General features: G+C 37.5%; 1 protein-coding gene across 1 annotated transcript in view; it reads right to left on the bottom strand.

The window, feature by feature from the left end:
- Window positions 1-1,230: 1,230 nt before the first annotated feature.
- LOC140482054 (serine/threonine-protein kinase 17B-like) overlaps window positions 1,231-9,703 on the bottom strand; it is a 31,680-nt gene continuing 23,207 nt past the window's right edge. Inside the window, exon 7 of the mRNA XM_072578958.1 lies at window positions 1,231-3,078. Within this exon, the coding sequence (XP_072435059.1) occupies window positions 2,802-3,078 (277 nt within the window). The 3' untranslated portion in view covers window positions 1,231-2,801. The remainder of the gene's footprint in view (window positions 3,079-9,703) is intronic.

Raw genomic sequence — 9,703 nt, 5'->3', positions numbered from 1 at the left:
TTGATTAGCGTAAACATCAGAACTTGGGAAACTGCTGGAACCCATCATAAAGTGTGCAACATTTCAAAGCTTACAGACAATGCAAAACCAGATAGGAGTGCGAATGGTGAGGTGGATGTAAAAAGGCTCGAAGACAATTTAGGCAAGTTGATTGAGAAGGTAAATACAAGTCAGACACAGTATAATATGCATAAAGTGTGAAGCTCTCCAATTCAGTGCGAGAAACAGAATGGCAGAGTATTAAATGTGCTGGATTAGGAAAGGTTGATGTACCAAATCAGCTGGTTGTCCTCACCAAAAGCAAGCAGTTAGGAAGGCAAATGGTATATTGGCCTACACTATAGGAGGGTTTGGGTACAGGAGCAAGAAAATCTTACTGCAGTTGTACAGGGGGCTTTGGTGAGACCACCACTAGAATATTACATGCAGTATTGGTCTTCTTATCCAAGAAAAGGATGTAATTGCCAGAGGGAGTGTGGAGTACAATTCACCAGACTGATTCCTGGGATGGCAAGTCTATTGTAAGAAGAGATTGGGTCAACTGGGCCTGTATTCACTGGAGAGCAGATGAATAAAAGAAAACCTCATTGAAACATTTAGAATTTTGAGAAAACAATTTGTTTCCCAGGCATATGGGTCCAGAGCAAGGGGTCAGAGTCTCAGGGTACACAGGATGTCATTTTGGATGAATGAGAAAAGATTTCTTCACTCAGGATGATGAACTGTAACACTCTACCACAGATGCTTGTGCAGGTAGTGTCACTGAATGGTGACAAGAATCCAGAAAGTCAGTGCATACTGTAGCTGGCAGCCTATCAATACTAATACTCCTCCCACTCCCACCACCCAAACCATTTCCCTCCACCCTCTCAGATATGACCTTGCACAACTTGTAAATTTGACTTCCTGGTTTTCCTTAACCAATTTAGTTGAACCAATGAAATCTATTCTCTTTATCTTAGGATAATTTCATCTATAAGAGCTACACATGAAAGGTTAAAAAACTGCACTCTATGACCCAGGTACTGTAAACTTGTGAAAATCAATCTCATCTGCAGAACTCAGCTTTGTTTACCACGAGCTGATCAAAATGCCAAGATTCTAAGTGAAGCTTGACCGGATTTGTACAAGACAAAACAATACATTTCACCTTAACACAATGCTTTAGCCTTCTTAAAAATATAAAACACAAAGACAGACATCACTTTACTCTGGAAACAGCTTTAAAAATGAAGTTTTGCCCAATAATTAAAGTTTATTTGTATATAAACATTTGCTTCAAATTACAAAGACCTCAGTTTGAGCTTTAATGAAAAACTGCATGTTTCCTGAGAACTTATAATAATTTACAAAATGTCAAAAAAAATAAATATTTCCAACTATGGAAAGCTATATTTCAGATTTAATTTTAAAATTAAAAAACATTCATGTAAATGTTTCAAAATTAGATAAGTTACCTTACAGTTCAAAATTTTCACAAATATCACTTTCATTGAGTTAAACATTATATGTATTCAATAATAGCAATGGCCCAGGGCCTGCTACATTAAAAGCATAGATTCAGGCTTCCTGTATGATTAAGTTTTGACTAGATATCTGAAAAGCATTAAAATATTTTAATCTCTTTGAAGCTAAAATATCTCTAAAAAGATGCAGGCAACTTATTTCCAAATATCCTAATTCTCAAATGACATATCACTTCCATGTCTTAAAGACCAAAAATTGTTTGCCTTATTGTTCTAAAATAAAGCAACTGAAACTGATATGTAATAGAAAAAGTGCATAATAATTGCTCAAAGTTTAATAGCTCAATCTGTTTTTCAAATATAATATGCTAGTTATATCAGGAACACAGTTACAATCACTACTGAATTTCAGGAATTCCTTTTGAAATTTGACAATTAGCTTATTTGCATCAAATTAAAAGAATTTCAATAGTTACAAGCTAGGATTTTCCAACTTGGCCTTTGTTAGCCCATAAGTCTTTTTACAAAGCCATAAAGATGGACACAGTAGGAAAAATCCTACAATGATACATGGAAGCAGTTATGCACTTTTTGCAGTTTGTTCAGAATTTTTCTTCTTTTGAGATTATATATTCACATTTATGCTAAAAATTGAAAAACCCACATCTTTGCCAAACTAACAATGAATGCTGGCACAATGGTTAAAAGGAATGCAAGTTTTTTTTTGAAAGCAAGTTTCATTAAGGGAATCTTTGTATTGTGTGCAGAATTTGATTGCTTGGAAGAACAGTTATCAACCTGTAATTACAATTGCAATGCACCATTCAAGCATCATAATGAACCACTGTCCAGGTGTTCAGATATTTAAAATATATTCAAAGTTATCTTCAGGAGCTGTTGTAATGTGAATAATCTTAAGTAACTATTATAGAAAGGTTGTGGACTATAATTACGGATCCTAGTTACAGCTCTCCAATATATGCTAGCTGCCTAAAAAAAGAGAGACCGATACCTGGGTACAATCAGAACCAGTAGAAATGAAATGAATCAAGTAGATATTTTACTTTGCTCATTATCTTAAGCATACTAACCTTAATTCTAAACATTTTAAGAAGAGTATTTCCTATTGAGATAAGTGCAAAAAATGTTGATGTGTTTTCATGCAACTTTTTTAAAAAAAAGTTTGAAAGTGCCAACACATCAGCAACTGAGACACTGTTTATTTACCGAGAATGTTTATGCACTTGAGTCACATACTTTTATAAAGTGATTGAGCCCAACATAAAGGGGAAGATTCCCAAAGTGCTGTTTTGTTGCAATTAACATACTCCAATTTTAAAACACCCATTCCCCTGTAATCTCATGACAACTTTTGTATGAGTCATCATATCGAAATCGTTTGGGTTCAACAGCAGATTCTTCAAAACCATTTTCTTTATCCAAATGTCTGCAGACACCAAATGTGAGAGATCGTATGGGATTTTCTTCTAAAGACTTAATGTACTCTTCTGACTGAGGAACACACGGCATAATTTCTGGACCAGGATTACCCATCAATTCTTCTGCTTGCAGCCATGGATGAAAAAGACATGCTTCTGCATTTATTCGCTCCCTTCAAAGTAAACAGAATAGTTATAACTTGTCAAATAACTTTAAAAACAAAGGATAGACAAAAATTAGAATTGAAATAGTTGCTTAGTCACATTAAAATAAAACTAAATTTAAAATAAATTAAAATGAAATCTGCCATAATGATTTTTAAAAAGTTCAAGACCTACATTATGGTAATCTAAGAAGCCACTAATTGGTTCAACCATGCAAGCAAAGCATTATGAGCAAAAAACATTTTATTCAAGTCAATCATTATCACTTTTTAAATATAATAATCCAATTCAAGACTGATATGCATAATAGTGATACATGTGTTACATAAGAGTATTTTTTCTTTTTTCAAATTAAAGGATCTATAAATATTGCAGAATTAAGGTTGTCATGACTTGGCGGTGCCAGCGTTGGACTATGGTGGACAAAGTTAAAAATCACAACACCAGGTCATAGTCCAATGGATTTATTTGCATGTACTAACTTTCGGAGCGTCGCTCCTTCATCAGGTGGTTGTCAATTAAGGTCAACAGAAAACAATACAGAAGATTTCTTTAATAGATTTTTAAATTGGTGAGAACAGGGACACAATCCTATAAATTTTCACTTCCTGTCCAAGAAATGAAATTGACCCATAACCACTGATTTTTCTTCATGAATTAATATTGAAGAGTCAGCCAAAGAAACAAAACATTCTAGGCCTACACAAATGGACTAGTATGAAAAAAGTGTGGATGACATCTTAGAAAGCAAGCAATACGGTTCCCATTTGTATTCTCTATTTCACAGGAAGCTAGTCTCAGTAATGGTGATCAGTTGCTGTAAAAATGCATCACTCACTGATGTCAGTTTGGGAAAGAAATCTGCTACCCTTATCTGGTGTGAACTACTTGCGGGTCCAGATCCATAGCAATGTGCTTGACCTGTAACTCCTCTCATGAGCATTTAGGGATGGATAGCAAATGTTATTATTGTCAGTGACAAAAATTTCACGCGAATATCATGCAATACAGTGAGAACTAGCCATTTGGATACAGAACTGGCTCAAAAGGTAGAAGACAGAGGGTAGTGGTGGACGGTTGTTTTTCAGGCTGGAGGCCTGTGACCAGTGGAGTGCCACAAGGATCAGTGCTGGGTCCACTACTTTTCATCATTTATATTAATGATTTGGTTGCGAGTATAAGAGGTACAGTTAGTAAGTTTGCAGATGACACCAAAATTGGAGGTGCCGTGGACAGCGAAGAAGGTTACCTCAGATTACAACAGGATCTTGACCAGATGAGCCAATGGGCTGAGGAGTAGCAGATTGTGTTTAATTTAGATAAATGCGAAGTGCTGCAGTTTGGGAAAGCAAATCAGAGCAGGACTAATACACTTAATGGTAAGGTCCTCAGGAGTGTTGCTGAACAAAGAGACCTTGGAGTGCAGGTTCATAGCACCTTGAAAGTGGAGTCGCTGGTCGATAGGATAGTGAAGGCGACATTTGGTATGCTTTCCTTTATTGGTCAGAGTATTGACTACAGGAGTTGGGCAGTCACATGCATCTGTATAGGATATTGGTTAGGCCACTTTTGCAATAGGACGTGCAATTCTGGTCTCTTTCTCATTGGAAGATGTTGTGAAACTTGAAAGGGTTCAGAAAAGATTTACAACTATGTTACCAGGGTTGAAGGATTTGAGCTATAGGGAAAGGCTGAATAGGCTAAGGCTGTTTTCCCTGGAGTTAGAGAGGCTGAGGGGTGACCTTATAAAGGTTTATAAAATCATGAGGGGCATGGATAGGATAAATAGTCTGTTCCCTGGAGTCCAGAACTAGAGGGCATAGGTTTAGGGTGAGGGGGGAAAGATACATTTTCACACATGTATGGAATGAGCTGCGAGAGGAAGTGGTGGAGGCTAGTACAATTGCAACATTTAAAAAGGCATCCGAATGGGTATATGATTGGAAGGGTTTGGATTGAAAGGGTTTGGAGGGATATGGGTAGTGTACTGGCAAGTGGGACGAGATTGGGTTGGGATGTGTGTTCGGCATGGACAAGTTGGACCGAAGGGTCTGTTTCCATGCTGTACATCTCTAAGACTATGACTAGAAAAAGACAGATTTGGTAATTTCGAAGTGATCAATTTAAATGACAACTCCAAATTATAACATTTAGGAATAATATGGCAATTCTTCTAGGAAAATTACAATGCAAGTTCGAAGCCAATCGTCTGAAGATCAACTCAAGGAGACAAAGTTGACCCATTTCCAAATCCTTGAATTAAAATCGAAGTTTTAAAAATTGCTAAATGACAATAGAATTCACCTGTTTAGAAATGTTCCATCAACAAATACTTAAAATTTGATATACAGGTAAATGCTGACCTTGCCTGCAAAAAGGAAAAGCTGCACAACCATCTAAAAAGGTACAGTCTATATTCTCACTTTAATTCATGCAGGAAGCAGGCAAAGTGAAGCAACTGTTTGTGAATAGAATCATGAGACCAATTAATTTTTAGGGTCTGATAATTCCTACTACACTAGAGAACTCCTCATTCCAATTCTTAAGGGCCCAAAGGAGCAGAAATTAGGCCATTCTGCCCATCAAATCTGCTCTGCCATTCGATCATAACTAATAGGAGAATGGGGTTGAAAAACCTTTCTTCCCGCAACCTTTGATTGATTACCAAGGCGATTAATCAAGTACTTATATGACTCTTTCTTATATATACACAATGACCTGGCCTCCACAACCCTCAGTGGCAATGAATTCCATAGATTCACCACTCTCTGGCTGACGTTTCTCCTCATCCTTGTTTTAAAGGGGTCTTCCCTTTACTCTAAGGCTGTGCCCTCAGGTCCTCATCTCACCCACCAATACAGACATCTTCCCAATGTCCACTCTGTTCAGGCCATTCAGTATTCTGCAAGTTTCAATCAGATCCCCTCTCTCCGCTCTAAAAACTCAATATAGTCCCAGAGTCCTCAAACATTTGTCATATTTTAAGACTTTCATTCCTGGGATCATTCTTGTGAACCTCCTCTGGACTCTCCTCAGTGCCAATACATCCTTCCTGGAGGTATGGGACCCAAATTGCTCAAGACTCTAAATGTGGTCTACCTTCTCTCATCCTCGCAATACATGCACATTAGAGGACCAACAATAAATTCAAAGTCCCATTCTCTTTCTCCCAGTTTTCTGGATCCCATTAACCTTTTATTGCCATAAATTGGGTCCCTCCCACCCCCCACCCCCCCCCACCGCTTCCCAGTACATCCCAGAATGGATGCTGTTCCAGTATTCCTCATCACAAGATGCCATTGCAGTGGCATTATATTTCAGGATCTTGATTCTCCAACTGATGAACCCTGTACCCTCTCACCAGTGATCATAACCAGAAATTCTTTGACCCTTCACAAGGTTTGGCAGACACCAGGCATTAGCATTGTTCATAATCTACAAAAGCTCACTTGAGTGCTGCCTGACCCCAATACTTCCTACCTTGACAAATCCTTATTCTTTCAGTGATAACATTGTTAAGTACACCCATTCCAGTTCAGAGGTATCCCTGGATCATTTACATTCTATTCGATTTCAAGGGCATAATGCAGTCAGAAATCTCTCTGCCCTTCAAGATCTTAGGCGTTCCTTCTCTGTTCCCAGGAAATTCAATTCAATTTTCACAAATTTTCAGTAGTCCTGGGGTTTTAGTCCTTGTCTATTATAGCATAAAGGAAAATTCCTTTTACGAACCCTCTTAATTTTTCCTGGAACATTGTAAATAGATTTCCTGTATACAGTAAAGCACTGTAAGGCTAAACTCTTATTTTTCCCTTGGTTATTGAAGTCAAGCTATTGCTTTTGTATTCTAAAATGCTTGCATCAGTTTACATTTAAACTTTAGTACTCAAAATTAGCCAATATAAAACTAAATATTTTCCCTATTGTATTCCAAATCTTTTAGTGTTATGCACCACCCCAACTGAAGACCCAAAATATGAATACTGCTAAATGACATGGATGAAGCAGTTGTAACATTTAAATGGTCTAGTGTTAATACAGTTAATAATTACAGATTGGAGTTATTCTCCAATGCTAGTCACTGAACAAAGCACAACTGAAGTTTGATAATTTGCGAGCAAATCTTTCCTTCCCCATATTAAAATAAGTTGTTAGTTTCTATTTCATCAGAAAAACAGATCATAGCCAGCCATTCAAACAAACAAACAGTGTAACTATTTAGATTAGGATCAGTGTCAGTTATGACATCAGTACATGTTGCGTGTTCTGGAATATGCACTTTCATTTCAATTTCTAAATGTTTTCCTTAAGGCACCGTTAAGATATTTATGAAGTGATTCATCTCCTGAACTCATTTAATAAACAAATTTACAAATCATGATGTCCACCATGCTTAACTTATAAAAACTGAACAATTGAAGAACCCAAGGTTCACTTAAACTAAGTTAAGAATATTAAACCCTGATCAGTACCATTCTATTAATTATACTGCCCTGATTGTGAATGGACTAAATATTTGACTGTCCAAACTCTTTACATTTAAAACCAAGGCCTTGATTCAGTTATCTAGTCAAAAATTATAACCCTACACTAGACATTTTCACTTTTGCTGAAGAGCAGCAATCTACTATATTGTCAGGATGTTATCAAACTATTTGGATCTAAACTAGATTTACCATCCACGAATGATCAGTCAGGATTCCTTTAGCAAGTACACAACACACAGATTTGGAATCAGAAATAAAAATGTAAGTTGAAGTTGTCAGAAATAGGGAGACTGAGCTGAAAATGTGATGCTGGAAATGCGCAGGTCAGGCAGCATCCAAGGAACAGGAGAATCGGCGTTTCGGGCACCAGCCCTTCTTCAGGAATCTGCAGCATCTGCAGTCCTCACTTTCTCCCAGAAATATGGAGACACCCTGGATAGGTTAGTAGTATACTCACTGGAGTTAAGAAGAATGAGGGTATCTATAAAAATCTAATAGGGCTAGACAGTAAATGACTGGAGAGCCCATAACTTAGGTAACAGTCTAAGAATATAGTATAGATCATGTCGGACTGAAATATGAGCCTGTGGAATTTATGTCAAAGATAGCACTTGAGGCCAAACTATTATCTAACCTTTTTGAAAAAAATTCACAGTTCTTAGGGAGAATGAGATCAAAGGGTATGGGAAGAAAACATGAACAGGGTATGGAGTTAGATGATCAACCGTGTTCATATTGAGGGGTGAAGCACATACGAAGGCCTACTCATGTTCCTATTGTGTGTGTTTCTATATTCAACAGGTCTGGCAGCATTCACATATGAACTACTGTCCCACCTTCACACTTATTTGCCAGTTTGCACCATTGCTTCGGCACTACCGAAGCATATTTTAAATGAACAATTAAAATATGCTTCGGCACTACCGAAGCATATTTTAAATGAACAATTAAAATACCATATTTTAAATGAACAATTCATTTCAAAATCAATTTACTGAGCTGCAATCTTGAAAAACTACCATATGATTTAAAATGCCACTCATAACTGGCAAGACATCAATAAAATTAAAAAAGGACCACGCACTGGTGGAATATCACAGTTGTTAAGTCTCCAGAGAAGTTGATGCCCCTTCCAGTACATATAACTATTTATCAAGTTCCACATTAACTCGGCTGTAATGAAAAGCCAGGGAACTACAGATCATGAGCCTTACATTAGTGGTGGAGGAGATTCTAAGGAACAGGATTTACATGTATTTGGAGAGGCAAGGACTGATTAGGGATAGTCAGCATGGCTTTTTGTATGAGAGGTAGTGTCTCACCAACTTAATTGAATTTTTTGAAGAGGTGACAAATAAGATTGTCTCCCACTCTGCCTTCATCATTGTATACATGGACTTCAGCAAAGTGTTTGACAGGATTCTGCATGGTAACTGATTAATAAGGTTAGATCACATAGGATCTAGGGGGAGCTAACCAATTGGATTGAAGGTAGGAGATGGAAGATGTTGGAGGGTTGCTTTACAGACTGGAGGCCTGTGACCAGTAGTGTGCCACAAGAATTGGGGTTGCCTCCACTGCCTTTGTCATTTACATAAATTTGGATGTGAATATAAGCGACATGTTTAGTAAGTTTGAGGATGACACCAAAATGGGTGGTCAAGTGAAGATTCTCAGACTACAATAGGATCGTGATCAGATGAGCCAAGGAATGGTAGATGGAGTTTAATTCGGATAAATGTAAGATGTTGCATTTTGGTAATATAAACCTTCATTGGTCAGAACATTGAGTATTATAGGAGCTGGGATATCATCTTGAAACTGTACAGGACATTGGTAAGGTCACTTTTGACTACTGCAAACAATACTGGTCACCCTTCTATAGGAAGGATGTTGTTAAACTTGACAGGGTGCAGAAAAGATTTTCAACCATGTTGCCAGGACTGAAGGGATTTAGGGAGAGGCTGAATAGATTGGAGTTTTCCTCCCTGGAGTATTGGAGGCTGAGGGGTGCCCTATAGAGGTTTACAAAATCATGAGGAGCATGGATAGAGTGAATAGGCAAGATCTTTTTGGTGGGGTTGGGATTGCAAAACTAGAGGTTTTAGGTGTGAGTGGAGACTTAAAAGACCCTGAGGGGTAACAC

The sequence above is a fragment of the Chiloscyllium punctatum genome, chromosome 10 (assembly GCF_047496795.1).
Source record: "Chiloscyllium punctatum isolate Juve2018m chromosome 10, sChiPun1.3, whole genome shotgun sequence".
Taxonomy (NCBI): domain Eukaryota; kingdom Metazoa; phylum Chordata; class Chondrichthyes; order Orectolobiformes; family Hemiscylliidae; genus Chiloscyllium; species Chiloscyllium punctatum.
This window is presented reverse-complemented; position numbering and strand designations above follow the sequence as displayed.